This window comes from Pristiophorus japonicus, chromosome 1, assembly GCF_044704955.1.
Source record: "Pristiophorus japonicus isolate sPriJap1 chromosome 1, sPriJap1.hap1, whole genome shotgun sequence".
In the NCBI taxonomy this organism is placed as follows: domain Eukaryota; kingdom Metazoa; phylum Chordata; class Chondrichthyes; family Pristiophoridae; genus Pristiophorus; species Pristiophorus japonicus.
Genome location: NC_091977.1, coordinates 85,664,424 through 85,684,328, shown reverse-complemented (window position 1 = coordinate 85,684,328; position 19,905 = coordinate 85,664,424). Strand labels below are relative to the sequence as shown.

Sequence of the window (19,905 nt, the reverse complement as noted above, 5' to 3'; positions counted from 1 at the left end):
TAGTCCTATTGTATTCTTGGTCTTTGAATAACAAAAGGCTGATCATACAAACAAAAAAAATTCAGGTTTTGTTGAAGCAGCAACAAAAGATTAACATAGCAGCTTTCACAAACATTTAATTTGCACCTCCTTGAACCTAAACCACCATCCATAACTCAAAAATATTGTACATGAGATTTAGCCTACACTCACAGAGCCTTCACTGCCATCTTCATACTATGAGATGGGTGCTGAATATATATATCAGCCTGGGCATGGGGTTGTCAATTAACCCCTACCTCCAGAGATCCTCTAAGATCCTTGTTACTGGAGTTCGGGGCAGACAATTAGGTAAAAGTACAATGGCACTTGGCTGGCTTTTATACAGAACAAAGCCAACTCTGCCAGCCCAGACATTAGGAATGACGATATATAACCTCTAGAGCTGCATCACTCTGTCATTTGCTTCAAGTGATGGATTGAATAAATAATCAGACAGAATTCTATACAACACAAATGTACCATTCATTATCTTTTTTTAACTGATTTTTCCCTGAATTTAACTCACAATTATCCAGATGTAAAAATAAAACAAGCCAAACAATTGTATATATCCTCCACGCAATTTAACAAATGTTTCATGAACACTTTATAATAGTCTATCCCGACACGCAGCTCACATACAATTTTTCACCTCTACAGTTTCGACGGACACATCTGTTCGATGCTACAGCTGACAGGATCTGTGACACTAGACGCTATCCTAACTCTTAACCCCCATAGGATGGATTCTCCATCTAGCAACCCAGAAGAGAACGATTGAAACTGATCAGCATTTTATTTAACAGACATTGAAATGTCAGCCACCTTTGGGATTGGAACACAGCAATCAAATGGAGCACCTTAACTCTAACAAAATGTTCACTAAACAAAAATGAGAATTCCAAGTAAATTCAGCAGAGGGGCAGAAATTCTGAACACTTTATTCAGTTTTCAGCCACAAAATACTCAATATTAGCAATTTCATTAAATGTTCATTTTTAATCGTTGCTTTTAAACTCACATCGTTTCATTGTGGCCTGCTTACTTCTGTTTTGAGATATCTAACTTTCATGTCGGTATTGAAACTGGTTAAGCAGTTTCTAGGATTAAGAGATGAAGTTTGGGCCAGTGTTGGTCCTTCACATGAAACAGCTGTACAATACGCAAAGGATTCAAGGACAACATCCATTTGCAAAAAAGAAAATGAGCTTTTTTTCCCCCAACTAAAATGAGTAAATGGTACAATATACAAATTATAGAAACAACAGTGAACAATAAAAAATGTTTTGCATTATAAAATGTAATGGACTATATGCAGACTAAAAGAATTATATGGCTTAAAAAAAAACATCGACATTAGGGATCATATATTTCTGACATGTCCTGAGGTGACAGCTGTTGGTAAAGAGCAAATGATAAATGAAAAGTATTTTTATTTTTTCGAAGAATAATGACATGTCCAGCTGACAGAATGAAATACTTGAGGGAAATAAAACAATGATAACTGAACTCATTTTGTTAATGTCCAAACCTTTCTACCTGAACTGACAAGACACTGACCTGGCACGTCATTCCCTGTCAACAACGAAAGATCTGTCAGTTCTTTACAATGCTTGCTCATCCGAGATAGAACGCAGCCCAAAGGCTCTAATGACTGCCTGATCTGTATTGATTTTTTTCCAAAAGCTTAATAGTTTTCCTATTTTGTGAAATGGGATTTGCAAGCTATGGGATCTAAATCAATGTGCTTTATTTTAAGGGAACTTACCATAGCAGGACAATTACTTACTGCATCTCCACTTGCCAGGTTCTACGTAAGGAATAACCAAGATGGCAATAAAATCTCAAGATATATTTCTTATTTAAAAAGAACCCAGACCTTTGTTTTACTAGAATCCCCCCCCCCCCCCCAAAAAAGCGTTAAAAATAACTTCCTCCAGTGACTTCATACATTTATAGATGAGGCTCGCCTAATTTTTATTCCCTCTCTCTTCTCCCAGAGTAAAAGGTGCAAGTTTCAAGTTTATAGCCATTACAAGGTGTTACTGAGATAGGTGGCATTGTGGGTTGGAGCACTAACATAAAGCAAGATTGAGAACCTGAAGGTTTGATTCTCTCTGTTCTTAATTAGAGCCACGCCATTCGGAACTGCAGATTGGAGCGCAATATTGATTGCGGCTTCTTGACCATGGCCACTCTCGTGTCTCAGGGCTGGGCCAATCTAATAGCTCCCATTTAGACCAGCCATTCAGTGGGGCTGCAGTGATCCAACGCCCAGCGGATTAATATATGAATGATGTTATGTTATGTAATTAATGATGGGATTATGAAATCTCATTGTAATGTCATGCAGCCTCTGTACTATCATGATGTTAATTATATGTGCCGCCTGTCGGTGATAGTCATTGCAGTAATGTTGCTCCTCGTACATATGCCTGCATAGGGTAAGCATTCTCAAGTCACCCTGGCCTCCCCTTCTCTTCTACTAACCTTAATTATGTTATTTAGCTCCCCAGACTCCCCAAGAGCAAGTCAGAAACGTGAAACGAGAGCATCACCACTTCTCGTGCAGGTCGTGCTGACCGCGGAGGAGACTAGTGAGGAGGATGATGAGCCTCAAGTGGCTGCTCTAATGTTCCTGCGGCCACATCTTAATCAACTGAGGAAGTAGCGGGGCCAAGCCTCTTGCAGCAGGGCACCCAGAATGGTCCAGCATCTTCGGTGACCGCGCGGAGGTTGGTTCGGCGAGGTAGGATTGCGCAATGGCAGGTGGAAGTCAACCTGGACATGGTTGCACTGTCAAGGATGAGCGCCGACATTGGTGGAGAGCTCCTCTAGGCAATGGGTGGATTGACCGGTAACATGCCGCACTGACTGCGCGTATATCGGAGGACATGGCACAGATGGTTGCGTCAATGTGGAGAATGGCCAATTCCGTTGATGCCATGCGGCGGGCGGTGGTCTCGGGATACGGCACTGCACCCTAAGGTGCTGTACCACCCATGCCGACAGATGTGAGTCAGGAGGAAGCAGTTGCTTCTGACTCGGAAGACGTTTCTTTGAAAACGTTTTCTCCAGCTTCACCAGAAAATGTGACTCTGCCATCGTTGCCACCGTCACCCCTCCACAGCAGCAGCGCTCGAGGTGCCCTGCTGCAAGACGGCTTGGTGTGAATTCGGGTAGAAGGGGGGTTGTAAGTGGGAAACGGGCGGGTTCAAACCGGGGGGGGGGGGTGGGTAGAGGCAAAGGGAAGCGTGGCCACAGGTGGTGTTGGGGGGGAACTTTATTCTTGGTTTTGTATTGTTCACTGTTGGGTTTGTTGTTATTATTGTTATTATAAATTTTTTGACTGTTGGGGAGGGGGGCGGGAGGTGTTTGTGTCCTGTTATATTTTAATTGTTATTGAAAAATTATTAAATATTGTATTAAAACATTTTTGACTGTTGGGGTGGGGGGGGGGGGTAAAGAGATGGGTGTTTATATTCATGTATATATTTTTTTCACTTTAGTTTGTTTTTAAAAATAATTTAAATTTGCAATTATTAAATATTTTTATTTTGTGCAGTGTCTTCTAACAACAGAAAGGTTAAACATCAATACAAGAGTTGTAAACAATGGCAAGGCCAGGCAAGGATGAAACGTAACGTAATGCAACTATAACTGTCACCAACGTAACTTTGCGCAAAGCGGGCATTTATGAGCTGCAGACGCAACAGGCCTATAGCTGCGTAACCACCATGGGGCTTTTCCTACGGTATAGGATGGGGTGGGGGCATGGGTTCAACGCCAGGCTGATTGTCCTCCCCGAGGTCCTCGTCCTGCTCCTCTTCCGCCTCCCCTCTCTCCTGAAGAGGACGGGCATCCCATCTGACAATTCTTGTCCCCTCCTGATAGCTAAGTTATGTAACATGCAGCACACCACAATGAACTCAGCGATCTGCTCAGGGTGGTATTGTAGGTTGCCTCCTGACTGGTCCAGGCATCTGAAGCGCTGCTTAAGCACTCCAAGTGTCTTTTCGACGATATTGCATTGAGGCTATACGGCTTTCACTGTAGCACTTCTCTGCTTCTTTCTGGGGCTTACGCAGCGGGTTCATGAGCCAGCTGGCAAGGCCATATCCTTTATCACCTAGCATCCAACCGTGACCTTGTGGCTGACTGTTAAACAGGTCAGAGACAGTGCTCTCACGCAAGATGTGCACATCATGGATGCTCTCTGGAAAATTTGCATTTACTACCATGATTATTTGCTTATGGTCGACAATGAGTTGCACAGAGTGGAATCACTTTCGATTCCGAAACACCTCTACATCCTGTAAAGGTGCTCGCATGGCAATGTACGTACAGTCTATTACTCCCTGCATCTTGGGGAAGTTTGCTATTTTTGAGAACCCCGAACACTCTGTGCCTCCCTGGTCATAGGGAAGTTTATAAAGTCCATCCAGCGAGCGTAAAGGGCTTCAGTCACCTGTCAAATGCAGCAATATGTGGAGTGCTGAGAAATGCTGCAAATGTCGCCAGTTGAGGCCTGAAAGGAGCCCGATGCATAGAAGGAAAGTGCCACAGTAACCTTAACCTCAACCTCAACGGGCAGTGCGGTCTTGATGATGCTGGTAGGCTGCAGATCTTCCTTAATTAGCTGGCATATTTCACTGATGACCTCCTTTCGGAAGCGCAGCCTCCTAACATACTTGTTATCGGACAAGTCCAGATATGATCGCTTATCCCTGTAAATGCGTTGGGTGTAAGGTCTCCTCCCCAACAGTCTGCCACCTCCTTGGGCACATAATGCTCTTCAATAAACCTTCTCCCATCTCTATTCTGCAGCATATCAGTAGTCATCAATACTGGTTGAGAAATTACAGGCCTCATTACTATAAATGCCCTAATCTGTCTTCAAAATTATTAAATTGTCTTCTATAAATACAATATAAACTCAAAATTCACCACAAAGTGAATAGATAGTTGTCAAGATTTTAAAACGACCTTAAAATCACTCACAAATTACTTCAATGCTCCCATCAACTTGAAGCAGCCTTTTATCAAAAGTCCTCCGATTTACAAAATGGCGTCCATACTGCTGGGTTAAGGTCAGGTGAGTGCAGCTTTCCTTGAGCGTCTTTTTGGGCAAGCGATCATTTGGGCAGTATATGGGCGAAATGCCGAAAGTAGCGTACGGCAATAACCTGGGCGGATTTGGCCGTTAGTTTCCATTATAAACAGTCTTCTGGGTGGTGCACGAGTGATGACGTCAGATTTTATTAAAAAAACATGGGCGGTCGGTTCAACTAATTCCCAGTGATAATTGTATGTCGAAAGTTCTGCCGGCGATAATTGGGCTTTAGTTTCCATTTATAATCAAATATGGATGATAAACTCAATCTCAGCGGTTAAATGGGGGGGTATATGCCGAAAGTCCAGCCCTCTAGTGGTGGGCGAGACCAAGCTGCCCAGGAGCACCTTCCAGGCAATGCTAGCCGTCACAAATTAAGGGCCACATCAGTCTCAAGACCCTTTTATACAACATGAGGAGCCAACAAGCTGTCTTGGTACAGGCCCTCAGGGAGCACTTAGCTGCAGTACTAGGATAGGAGAATGACGGGCACAATTAAGCATGAAGGGGAAGCATTGTGCCATGAAAGGGTAGGAACAATTATTTTTAGTAAATAAATGAATTTGTTTGGAATACGTCATTATCTTGTCCTTTTTTGCTTATAGTTACGATAATCTTTCTGGAAAGGAAGCAGTTATTTGGGGTGCACGTCTCCACTCAAGTGATGCTTCATGGCAAAATCCGAATGTGTAGGATGGGCTGAAGGCAAAGCCGAGGTGCTGCTGCTGCAGTCGATGAAGACATACTGCAGAATCTACTGCCTCGAGTGAGAACATGGTCTGGTTTATATCACAGACAAGCTGGACGTCTTAAAATGGCACCCATTTTTATTCACATACTCAGCAGCTGCACGGTTGGCATCATCAGTGGCATGTACATACCGTGGCACCCTTGGGAATCCAGTTATCGTATATAAGTCCCTAGCTCTGTGCCTGTGCTGCTCAGGGGTGATGCCGAAGTGGATGAAAGAGGATGTCCATCACCTGCACCTGCTCCGAAACAATAAAAGTTGACCTATTGTCACTTTAATTGCCATAGACAGAGCAGTTGTGGCAGTGGAGCAAGTCTTCAAATTGCGTGATACCCAATGGCATCCTCAGAGAACCATCAAATACACAGCTCTTCGGAGAGATTCTTGTAGGACTGGTACGGCCTACTGGGTGGAATTCTGCCTTGCCTGATTGAGGTAGAAGATCAGTCATTATCTTATTAAATGGCGGAGCAGGCTCGAAGGGCTATGCGGCCTACTCCTGATCCTAATTCTTATGTTCTCACCATGACACTCTGCCGCTGCAACCTTTCTATTATGATGGCATTGAGTGTCCTGCCTATGGTGAAAGTCACTGCTTGTCCAAAGTCAATCTGTGAATTTGGGGGTTGGGAAAGTCAGGGGTCCCAAATTATTTTCCGGGAAGAAAGGAAAGCAAAATAATGTGCAGGTGTCAGTGATTATAAAATGTGAAGGAAGGGGTTAAAAAAAGTATCCTTGGAAGTCTGTATTCAATAAGTAAAGTCGATGCTCTCTTCAACTGACCAACTCCTCATTGAAACTTGTCTGAAATGCTAGGGGACAGTGGATGGACGATTTCTTCTGAATGTAAAGTTACACTGATTGAAGGAGTAGTGTAAACGCAGGAAACATCGGTGTACTTCAACAGCACAATACAGTTATGCAAATAAGCACCGAGGGCTTGTGACGCAAAATTGGCAGTGTTAAAAAGATTCAGGAGATTTGCATTCAGCACCATAACAGCGCATAAGTAGCATAATGCACTAAATGGAATTTTCCTCAATCTTCTTCAGTACAACAATGACATCACAATAGCATAACTGCCAAACTCATGCAGTTGACTGTTTGACATTCATCAACTTGGTGACAAATGCCTTTCCTGCAGCCTGTACTTATGTCAACATTGTGCAGTTCTTTTTTTCTCCTAGTAGTGGTTACTTCTCTTGAATAGGTGTGACCAAAAAATGAAATATTTAATAATTAGGTAAACAGACTATAAATGTTGAGGCCACTTAAACACACCCATAGTCCCATAGCAAAGCATTTATTTTACCTAACTGTTAACTGTGCGAATGTGGGAATGAATCAGTGGTTATGATGCATACAGAAGATGTGATAACTAAAGCAGCCATTGTCTTCTATATCCTTGTTTCAATGCGCCATTACCTGGATCAGCCAATCCAGTAGTTTCCAATAGAATGTAGTCAAACTTGCCCCTTTTCTGCATGAGGTTTTCGATCGCCTTCAAACCATTGTCTCTATTAGGAACAATATATTAAAAAAAATCTTAAGTATCCAGGGCTGACCAAGGCTCTTTCAATAACTTCATAAACGCACATGATTTGAGCACAATGGATTCAATCATACACTTTATGACATGATTGTTAGCTTGCTGCATTATCGTCAAACACGTGTACACACTCGAAGAATATTTACTAATCAAGCCACAAAAAAAACCCAGCTGATCAACCAAACTGTGGCAGTGTTCTTCACATCTCTATTGCATCATGGAATGCTGGCTTGTGTCCCAGACTGGTTTGCCTGAAAGCTCGGCCTCAATTTTAACTGCCCCAACCTGGTGGAAACCAGGCAGAGAGGGGGGGACAGTTAAAGTAACGATTGTCAGTTACTCCCACCGATACTGTTTGCTTCCCAGCGTGTCCCCATGTTAACCTGCTCTTTTAAACAGGGAAGCAGGACATCCACAGGAAGGAGGTGGGATCCTGTTTTAAATATGCAGATTGGGTCTGATGATTCCGGTTGGGAGGTGACTCAACAATATTCTAATGAACCTGCCAGTCTCCACATCCAGTCTTGCTGGATTCCTTGATTATGCACTCCCCCCGTACTATCTCAGGTCCCCGCTAATATCATAGAATGATACAGCACAGAAGGAGGCCATTTGGGCCATTGTGCCTCTGCCAGCTCTTTGGTAGAGCTATCCAATTAGTCCCACTGCCCTGCTCTTTCTCCATAGGCCTGCAATTTTTTTTCCCTTCAATAATTATCCAATTCCCTTTTGAAAGTTATTATTGAATCTGCTTCCACCACCCTTTCAGGCAGTGCATTCCAGATCACAACAACTCGTTGCATTAAAAAAAATTCCTCACGTTGCCCGTTTTGTTTCCAAATCACCTTAAATCTGTGTCCTCTGGTTAACGATCTTTCTGCCACTGCAAACAAATTTCTCCTTATTTATAATATATTTGCTCCTTATTTACTCGATCAAAACTCTTCATGACTTTGAACACCTCTATCAAATCTCCTCAACCTTCTCTGAGAACAATCCCAGCTTCTTCAGTCACTCCACATAACTGAAGTCCTTCATCCATGGTACCATTCTAATAATCTCTTCTGCACCCACTCTAAGGCCTTACCATACTTCCTAAAGTGTGATGCGCAAAATTGAACACAATACTCCAGCTGAGGCCTAACCAGTGTTGTATAAAGGTTTAGCAGAACTTCCTTGTTTTTGTACTCTATGCCTCTATTAATAAAGCCAAGGATCATATTTAAAAAGAACAGCATTCCTAACTTGATCTGCCACCTTCAAAGATTTGTGTACATACATTCTCAGGTCTCTGTTCTTGCTCCCGTTCAAAATTGTACCATTTATTTTATATTGCCCCTCCTCATTCTTCCTTCCAAAATGTTTGCTTTAAATTTCATTTGCTGGATATGTCCAGTTCACCAGTTTGTCTATGTCTTCCTGAAGTCTGTTTGCTACATTTCTGAGTGTCGTGTCAACTACAAACTGAAATTATGCCCTGTATACCCAAGTCCAGGTCATTAACATATATATCAAAATATCAAGGTCCACATCTCTAATCTAATATTGTAAACCTTCAGTGATTGCTCTCTATTGTTTCAGGTGGTTGACTATAGGCCCCTGGCTAAAACCAGTAAATGAGATTTAAAATAGAGTCAAAAACAGTGACTACTCCTCCTGAAGAGGTGTTGATTTTCAACATGTATAAACACACACAAAATAGGATGCGTTTATGGGCAATGTAGTGTACAGCTGTACAGACAACGCAGGGAGGTGGGAGGTGTAATTGGACACCAGTCACCCAGCATTCTGCCCAGAAATTTGATCCCATCAGTGGCAATCAGGCTTGAGGCCTGCAGTGCAAAAGCTCTGCTCAACAATGCAGGGATAGTTACTAATGTATAATGGCACTGCAAGCATAACCCATCAGATTTCAGACAATGCACAGCACCATCCTAAACTAACTAGTCCTGCAAAAACTAGAAGCTACTCCAAAGCACCAGGGCATATGTTGTGGCCCATCAGCCAAGATGATCCAAGTACACCAAACCTCTGAGGTTCCCTGCAACTGAATACAATATGCTTCATCAGAGGACTGATAACGCAGGCTTCTACAGCAGAAGTCACAGCAACATGTTAAAAGTACAGGAGACAGTTGGAAAATTTCATGTGGGCTACGACCCACACTCAGGCCTGCCTACAAATGACTAGTCTCATTCAATGTGTTTGACTCTCTGGACCGGTCGAGCAAGCTATCAGCTGTAAACCAATGTTCCTTTTAAGCTGCGTAGCCACACATCTGTCCGGAGGTCCCACGCAGTTGGCTCACCGGCTTTTTGAATGGAAAAAACGCGCATGCGCGGAAATTTGAATTGGCCGCGCAGCCCATTAAAGGGATCACACACCCAAAACAAAATTAACGGGTACATTGCTGTAAACCAGTCTCTCTCCTCCACCTTTGATATCCTGTCCCCACTAACAGGTCCCATCTACCATTCTGCTCATTCACCCTGGTATGGCCCCCAAGATCACATTCAAGCCCAAGGGAACAGATCTGGGTGTATCCTGTACACAACAGGCTTAACCATCCATCACCATATCAGGCTAGACTACAGCAAACGTTATCAGGCTTCATTCTCCTCTTCCAAGACAACAGGATCATCCTGCAGCCCAAAGACAACCCTCTGCTTCTTTACGCTAATACCAACCATCTTCTTGTATCCCCTTCACCCCTACCTACAATAAGAAGTTGTGAGGAACTCACTGTGACCATGGTGCACCATCCCTCCACGTCCTCTTCGCCCTCATGACCCACACTTAGATCATTAACTTGCCAGGGGACTAGGCCTGATGTAATGCACAGTGTGGAAAGGCATCTCAGGAACAGCAGCAACAAGTGTACCTTTGAATGGATGACAAACCTAGTGAAGCTACCTTAAATGGCTGCATCCGCACTGAACACCAAAAGACAGCAGACTCTAAGCAAAGCTAAGCTGTCCCACAACCAATTCTTCAGAGCATAGCTGTGGCCCTGCCTCATCCTGATCGAGAAAGGTGATGAACAACCTGGAATCTGACAAAAGGAGGTGGCTCCATGAACCACCCACATCCTGAAATGGGGTGGAGCCCTACATTAGGGGACAGAAGACTCCTGTATTTGTTGACATTTTTATTCTTCCATCAGATTCCTGGACCACTACAACTTAACCTGCTCCAACTATTCACACATTCCCGGAGACTTGTCTATGTCTTTTATTTCTTCAGTTTCTCTCATCATGCCTCATTTTGTCTCATGTTATCACTCACCAGTTAACCAAGTCCTGTTCTGCACCCAATTAAATTGCAGCATCTTTTAATAAACTTCAACGTTGATATTTTTATTCAATAGAGCAATAATGGCTCTAGCGATTAATGATGGAAAAGAATTTTACAATTATTCTTTATGCCACTCATGTTTTTTGAGCAGTGATTTTGATAAGATGTCTTTCATTCTTCTGATTTCATGTTGTGTTCTACTTTGTCATTTCCTAAATCAGTAAATGTATAGATTTACAATTTCATATTCATACTGTTGCTTACCAATGGTTTCAAGATCACTTCTAAACTTTTCATACTCTAAAACCAAAAGCATGATTCACCTAGATCGTTGACCCTGCCCGCCTTGATATTTCACCTAATTAGAAACATAGAAAATAGGTGCAGGAGCCTGCACCGTCATTCAAAGGGTTCATGGCTGAACATGCAACTTCAGTACCCCTTTGCACTTTGGTTCAGGATCAATGTTCCCATTATCTCTTGCTCTTCAGATTCACTGTTCAGAGTCTTCCCAATGTAACCTCACTTTTCACGACTTTCAGCCTCACTGCTTCCATTCTCTTCGATGTTGGCTGATTATATTTTATACGTTTTCATTTTTATCTTGCAGGCATGACAGTTTGAAAGGTCTGTTCTCAGTGTTGCTCCCTCATTGAGGTACTTAGGATTTATCTATCAATGATAGAATAGTACCGAATGCAGACATTTCCAAACTATCAGCCTGTGAAAATAAAAAAGAACCCAACATTATTTTCTATTTTCGCTTGTACTTTGTATAAAGTTTTGTAGGCTGCATATGGCCTACAGGCCATAGCTTGAACACTCCAGGACTAATTAACTTTTCAGAATCAATTTATCCCAGGGTTCAAACATAGCTCTTACCGAAGCACCACATAGCATTTGCAATGTATATAAAAAAAAGAAAAGAAACTTGTATTTCAATAGTGCATTTCACGTCCTCAGGCCTAAAACGCTTCACAGCCAATGAGATACTTCGGACATGCAATCACTGTTTTAATGTAGGTAAACGCAGCAGCCTATTTGCACACAGAAAGATCCCACAAACATCAATGAGGGCACCGGATAAACTGTTTGTGTTAGTTCAGGAGTTAGCCAGAACACAGAGAACTCACCTGCTCTTCTTTGGATTTCACCATTTGGTCTTTTACACCCACTGAAAGGTCAGACAGGGCCTCAATTTAATGTCTCATATGAAAGTATAGCATTCTCAGTACTGCACTAGAGTGTCAACCTAGATTATGTACTCAACATTCTGGAGTGGGCCATGAACCTAGAACTTTCGAACAGAGGTGAGAATGCTACCCTATTCCTCATTATCATTGGAACAGGGAGCCTTTTTTGAATACTGTTGCTTCAATAAAGGTTTATTATTCTACAGGGTCTGTGGGGTAAGGTGGAAAAGAATAAATTATGTCACTACTGTTTTGCTTCCTTTCCTATAATGACACCAAAAGGAAACAAGTGCACACAGGAGGATGGAGCAGCTCTATTGCCCAAAAATATTTGCTAAATTTCTTCTCCTCCAAGAGCAAGAGTAGCATAAACCAACATGACTTTAGAGGCAAACAGAGCAGGTAGGAAAGAGAAATTCTAATGCATACTAGAAGTGGAATTGAGCATATAATATGGGAAGGGAGAACATGAGATACATGAACCAGAGATGAAATAGTAGGAAAATGGTACTTTGCCATCAAGCTCTACCTCAAACATGCCGTATGCCCTCAAATACCTTCCGGGTATCTGCTAGAGTGATGACTTGGCATGATAACACATTCTATAAAAATACTTACATTGTTTTAATAAATTGTTTAGTTTACCTTCAAGCTGTAGATAAATGAACAGTGTAGGTGACGGAATAATGCAGCAAATAACATGGGTGGAAATCTATTTCAGCAAATTCTATTTTTAGAAGGCATACAGAATACTGCATATACAAAATTTCAAAAACATTACAACAACTTTTACATAAGAACAGAAGAGCGTAAGAAATAGGAGCAGGAGTAGGCCATACGGCCCCTCGAGCCTGCTCCGCCATTCAATAAGATCTGGTCTTGGCCTCAACTCCACTTTCCTGCCTGTTCCCCATAATTTGAGGGAATGATAAGCCATGATCTTATTGAATGGCGGAGCAGGCTCGAAGGGCTGAATGGCCTACTCCTGTACCTATTTTCTATGTTTCTATGTTTCTAATCCTTGACTCCCCTATATTTTAAAGCATTTTAAATACAGTCATAAGACACAGAATGAAATCTTGCCACATGCAGTAGTTCAAGACAGGTGAAATATATTTTTTATAGTAATCAGACTATAATGTTAACAACTTATATGCATCAAGACATTCCCAGAAGTTATCATCTGAATATCATGTACCCCATAAAATCTATATTAAGGACATCATAAAATTCATAACGCCCATTAAGACCATCAACCTCGTATCTCCAATATATTAATTCTCCTGTTAGGACATCTATTTGCGTTTTAAATAACCCCATTTCTTTTCTCTATTACTTTATTGGGAAATTATTCCAAATGTTTTATCATTCCTTAAGGAAAGAAGTTTCTCAGAGACCATTTCTAAATTAATTTTCCACTAATTTGCAATTCCGTTTTAAATGCTGTTTAGCAAAGATCCTATGAGTATGTAAATTGCTTTCCTATATTTAGGGGATATGAGTGTGTCGAAAATGTGGCTTACACACACTACACAAAACAAAACACTGCAGATGGAAATCTGAAATAAAAACAGAAGATGCTGGAAATACTCAGCAGCTCCTGCAGCATCTGAACAAAAAATGTTGTTTTACTTCCTTTCAGGTGTTGAGCATCACAAGCTTGGACACATTTTTACAGATGCTGCCTGACCTGCTGACTATTTTTAGCATTTTCTGTTTTTATTTTGGCTTACACACTGGGGTTGAAATTCAGGCCCACCAGAAACCTGGCGTACTTACTGTGTTTTTTTTTTTAAGTGTTTTCACCGCCGGGTAGGATGAGGTCAAGTCTTGATCAATATTCAGCTCTTTTGTCCTTTTATTTTGCAGCGGACTGGAAGTCGATCATAATGGGGCAGAAGTGGGGTAGTAAGTACTCTTGAGGGGCGGAAGTGGAGGCGGGACGGAGTCGCTGCCGCTGTCGATCAGCAGCAGATGACATCATGACGCGTGTGTGTCACCACGCTCTCCCCTTCACTTAAAGGGGAGAGCGTTCGGCACTTTGAAACTTCGGTCCACTGGGCCACCAGGGAGGGTTTCGGCCGGACCCGTGGCCTGGCACCCAAGAGAGGGTGCCAGGCTGCCTGTTGGCGGCCTCACTAAACCTGGGGGTATAATTATCGGCCCGACCCGGCAGTCGGCCGACAAAAAAAAAACGTAGCAGCAGCGGCAATGCACACTCCCCTTGAAGGGCCGCTGCGGCTCACAGAGTGAAAGGTGCACCGACAGAAAAAGCAGTCGGGGGCACCGCGTGGCAGATCGTGGATTTTTGCCGCTAAATTTCGCAGGAGGTGCGGGAGATCGGCGGTGCACGCTTAGGATGGTCGGCAGCAGTGGATCGGTAGTGGGGACTGCCAGAAAAATTCCCGAGCTAAATTTCGATCGTGGCGGCCATTGGACCAGAAGTCGCTGGCCGCTCGACTCCGGCGCCTGGCCGCCGCTTTCTGGCGGCAAGTGACCTTTTTGGGAGGCTGAATTTCAGCCCCACTGTGTTTTCTTGTGTGGATTTGACCGCAATCGTGTTCAAATTAAATTCCTCACAATGCCTTAAAATATATCTAACCATTGTGAAATAACCCAATGTTGCTCTTTACATAGTCAGGAAGGTGTAGTCAAACCCAGTTTGGCTCCCGACATTGCAATAATGGTATAGTTTGCCTACATAACAATAGTGACTATGCTTCAAAAGCAATTGGCTGTGAACCACTTTGGGATGCCCGGAGGATGCGAAAGGCACTATATGTACTCAAGTTCTTCCTTCTTCTTTCGTATTAAGCACAAGTGATTTGTTGCAGCATCATTATCATAGGCAGTCCCTCGAAATCGACGAAGACTTGCTTCCATTCCAAAAGTGAGTTCTCAGGTGACTGAATACTCCAATACAGGAATTACAGTCTCTGTCACAGGTGGGACAGACAGTGGTTGGAGGAAAGGGTGGGTGGAGAGTCTGGTTTGCCGCACGCTCCTTACACTGCCTGCGCTTGGTTTCTGCATGCTCTCGGTGATGAGACTCGAGGTGTTCAGCGCCCTCCCGGATGCTCTTCATCCACTTAGGGTGGTCTTTGGCCAGGGACTCCCAGGTGTCGGTGGGAATGTTGCACTTTATCAGGGAGGCTTTGAGGGTGTCCTTGAAACGTTACCTCTGCCCACCTGGGGCTCGCTTGCCGTGTAAGAGTTCCGAGTAGAGCGCTTGCTTTGGGAATCTTGTGTCCGGCCAGCGGATAAATGGACTTGCCAACACTCAGATTGGCTCAGAAACTGGCATTTTCACTTCTTTTGTGGACTTCTTATGCAAAATTGCACCACTTGGGCAAAAGAAATCATCCTAAATGCAATGTGTAGAAATTCAACAGATTTGTTGTGGGATGTTGCTTTAAATTCGTCAGCCCTGTTAGATACAAATCTGAAATGTATTGGAGTTTTTTTGTCTGTTTGCCAATTGTACATTATAGGATCCTACTCTATATAGTTAGGGCATTATGAACATCAGCTGAAAACCTCTGTTTTTCTATAAGGATTAAAAGGTACACATTGCATGTCGAAGAACTTTAAAAAATCTTACTTCACTGAACAGCAAAGGCATCCATTCCGTAGCTCCAACCATTCCTCATAAAGTTCTCCTGCATGGCTCACCGCCAGAGATTTCTCTAGTGCACTCCCTACAACACAAGATTTGGAATTCTCTTGTAGCTACAGTATTACAAGTTGATTAACCAAGCTGCAAAGGCAATGCAAGTTGTTAAATAAATAATCATCCCATGATTGAATGACAACAAACTACAGGTTGAACCTCCCTTATCCAGGACTCCCTTATCCAGCACCACCCCTCGTCCGGCACTATTCCCAGCCACCAGGTGGCGTGTGCACAGAATTGAAGTCCTTCTTTGCTGCCAACTCCCGCAATCGCTGGCCTGACCCCTTGATCCACCGCCACCTACCACAATCTCTTAGCCGCATTCCCAGCCCCAAGCCAGTCAGCCCTGATATTGCCTTGCTCAGTAGCTGTACCATCCAATTTAACGTGACCTCCCTTCATCTGGCAAAATCACTTATCCGGCACAGGCCAGGTCCCACGGGTGCCGGATAAGAGAGGTTCTACCTGTACAATCTTTTACTATTTGCTCAGGAATTGAGTGTTTTGGGACACTCAAGACATTTTTCAAAGCCCACTGACTATTTGTCTTCCTCCTTCCAACATATTTTCCTTTAACCCTATTCACCTACTTGCTGCCTAAGATTGTCAAAAAGCACATTATTCATTGTCTCCTCATAGACTACCAATATTCCTTGTGAATGCCAAGCATGATGTAGGATAACATACTATCAACTTGCGCAAATATCCTCGCCACCTTTTATCCACAAGTCTACAATCATACATTAATTCCCTCAGCTGCCACCTTGTCCACTTATTCACAACATCTCTTACCTTCACCAAACTCATTAAGAATTACAGCAATCCTCTTATTGTGTTGTTCTGTTAGAATGTAATTCAGAAGAGTTGTTTTACCAGCACCTGTGAAAATATAAATAAATACTAAAGATATTTGTTCTTAAAAGAACAAGAAAGTTTTAATAGGAAAATTCCTCCATTCTACACACCCCTATTTCTTGGCCACATATACCACATTGAGCAATGTATATGCTGTTTCACATTATATTAACAATGAATTCTGAAGACTTAAAGGGGAGTAGGCAGGAAAGTGGAGTTGAGGCCAAGATCAGATCAGCCATGATCTTATTGAATGGCGGAGCAGGCTCGAGAGGCCAATTGGCCTATTCCTGCTCCTATTTCTTATGTTCTTATGAATCTTATTATGCTCTTATTTTTGCATAGCGATATATTCCAGATTTATAATTTATACTTAGTCTCACGTAGATCCAATACAGTTTACTTTTTTATTCCCATTATTAGTTGCTCCAAAATTCTTACTAACCGAGAAGTGGATGCTCTGGAACATTCAGGGCAAAGAGAATCCAATGTGTCACAATCACTTAATAGTATAAGGGGCAACAGTTTTGTTATGGTGTTGGACATTAAGATTGAGAAATAGTAAAGGAATTCATTTTACACAAAAATATTTATTTCTCCTATATTCTATTTTAGTTCTATAGTTACAAACTTAAAATCAAGAGCAGCTGACAATAGCTGTACAGAGGTTAACTACAGCCTGTTAACATTTAGATTTGGTTTATCACTTCAAACTGGAGACTCAGTTCTCCCTTGCTAACCCTAAACACTGATGTTTTCTATGCACTTTCAGGGCCATAAGATGTCAGAATAGAGATGAATGTTTAACTGGCCTGGAACATCTTGATAAGAGACTTAGTACCGAGAATGTGTGTGTAAAGGGTTATGTAATGTAGAGGCCTCTGAATTAGTGCAGCAAGAAACAGTACAAATGAAGTGAAATTGTAGCCATAGGGTGGAGCTATCGAAAAAAGAGACAGTTGAGTTTAACTGGCTGCAACGTGCTGTTTTTCTGTGGTGTTGGCCGTGAGTAGATCTGTTCATTTAAACTTAATAAACCTCCAAGTGTTTGACTCCATGTTTCAAACTGATTATTGGCCCCTAGACAGGACTGCAGCCTTTGTCTATATTATTACAAAAATACATTCCCAACAATGGTAATAACCTGGTCTAAAGCTGTTGTGTTTTATTGTAATGTTTTCTCCCCACTGTGTATTCCCGACATCCCAGCAAAGAAAGATTCCAATATAATATTCACCTACTTGATTATTACTATTTCCATCCTTGTGTTATTTGATACTTTCAATTTTTTTAATTTTAATTTCCTTGGAATTTATTGAGTAATAGTTGTACAACTGGGATAATCTACTGATTTACATAAACAATACTTGCCCAAGTATCCTGTTATGATTGTTACCGGGATCCGTGCACTCCCTGCATTAGGAACTGTTTCAATTGGAACCAGATTGGGACATTCTTCTTCATCTTCCTCCAAAAGGACATCTGCCATGTCTTCTACAGTTAAGAAATAAGAATCAATAAAAAAGTTACCCTGAGGTACTTAAACACAATTGTGAAATAAAAGATAATACAATTCAGATTTTTAATTGTGACAAACTAAGAAAGTTGAAATCTATGTATTCTAGGTTTGCCTTCATGTTTTCAAAACATCAAGAAAACACTAATTGTGCTAGACACTCTCCAATACCTTGCCCAAATGATCATTTATCACACGAGAGAGAGCTCAGACGGTGAGTGTTGGCAGGAAACTCAACCATGCTGACCACACAACTCATTTTATGTAGAACTTCTGATGTAACAAGGTGTCCCAAGGTGCTTTAGATGAAAAGCAGCACAGACATTAGTTGGTAGTCGGAAAGATGTTAGGGAAATGACTGAAGGTATGATTGAAGAGGGAGGTTTTGAGGAGGCTACTGAAGGAGGGTAAAGAGATGGCAGGGTTAAAAGGTTTCGGAACAAAAAAATCAGAGTGCAAGAAATTGGTGGCAGAACGTGCAGCAAGGCAGGGCAATTACACGGTTGGAAGAGTAAAGGGAGTAAGTCACAAGGTTGGAGCAACATACAGAGGAAGACTGAAGTGAGAATATGGTAGGATTTGAAATTGAGGATAATGATTTTGAAGTTGACTTTCTGAGGGAGGTAACCAAGGACAGAGGTGTGGGTATGTGATTGGCTAACAGGTGTAGAGTTCTTGCTGAGTTAAAATGTGTGTAAGGTATAAGAAACACAGGTTGTGTGCTGTTCAGTATAGTACGAGAAATTAGTTGGGGAGAGAAACAGAATCAAAATCCAAAAATGTGAAGTTTCTGGTGGGAGTTGAACTGAATAGCTCTGGTCTTACCAATGTCAAGCTAAGGAAAGTTAAGACACGTCAAGGTTTTGATGTCTGTCAGGCAGTTGACTGCACTGCAGCAATCATGAAATCAAGGAGATGGCAATGAGACAGAGTTGGATGTTATGGACATACATTTGGAAACTAACCCTATTTTGACAGAAAGTTGTGTCATGGAGCAGTTCATAATTAACCAAAGTAAGAGAGCCATGCATTCACACTTTGTAGTAGGAATCACCAGTTAGCAGCCAAGAACAGGAACTCTTACTGATTTCCCCCCTCCTAGCCCAGAGCTATCTCATCAGCTCCCATATCATCAGCCCAAGTGAGATAAGCTAACTCAGCACTGACCAGGGATTGAATCTGTTTTTTACAGCATGCTGGCCAACTAAATCAATAGGGACTTCAAAGTTCCTGGTTTCAAAAAGGCAATCTTCACTCCATTTACAATAAGGTACATACTTTGATAGAAGTGAGATAAACCAGTCAATGAAATCTGGTCTGAGTGGGAAAGACTACAAACATGAAGTGGAAAATGACAACATTCATGGCTAACCAGCACCTTTATCATTCTCAGACATCAGTTTCAACTTATCACAGTACCAAGAATATTGAAAAGCGAGAACTAATTTAATCTCAACATCTTTCAAATTTTATAGAGCAGTATTTTCTTTACATAAATTGCTTTTTAAATTGTAAATTCTGATCACAGAAGCAATGTAATAAACCCATCAAGAGATTCTCTTCCGGGAAGTCCTATATGTCATTTGCAATAAATCTATCAGAAAATATTTCCCTTGGTGTGCTTTTAATATAATTTTGCATTTACATCAACATTTAGCAATTTGTGCAACTCGATCCATAGTAATGTATTGTCAAGAATTAGACTCATTCTAGAAGCCACAGTAGAACCTTCTTAGCAGTATATTGTTAGCTAAAAATATTAACATTCCTTTATCTGTTAGAATTAATCAATCATCACAGAAATTTATGGCACAGAAGGAGGTCATTTGGCCCACTGTGTCTGTGCCAGCCAAAAGAGAGCTATCCAAGTCTAAGCCCACTTTCCAGCTCTTGGTGCACAGCCCTGTAGGTTATGGCACTTCAAGTGCATATCCAATTAC

The 19,905-nt window shown here is 41.9% G+C and overlaps 1 protein-coding gene across 2 annotated transcripts in view; it reads right to left on the bottom strand.

Moving 5' to 3' along the window:
- The window catches only part of cbwd (COBW domain containing), a 95,122-nt gene that overhangs the window by 57,526 nt on the left and 17,691 nt on the right, over positions 1–19,905 (bottom strand). For both annotated transcript variants that reach the window (XM_070881554.1, XM_070881544.1), the window contains exons 2-5: positions 17,821–17,943; positions 16,387–16,473; positions 15,523–15,619; positions 7,311–7,402 (exon numbers count right to left, since the gene is read on the bottom strand). In XM_070881554.1, the coding sequence (XP_070737655.1) occupies positions 7,311–7,402; positions 15,523–15,619; positions 16,387–16,473; positions 17,821–17,938 (394 nt within the window). In that variant the 5' untranslated portion in view covers positions 17,939–17,943. The remainder of the gene's footprint in view (positions 1–7,310; positions 7,403–15,522; positions 15,620–16,386; positions 16,474–17,820; positions 17,944–19,905) is intronic.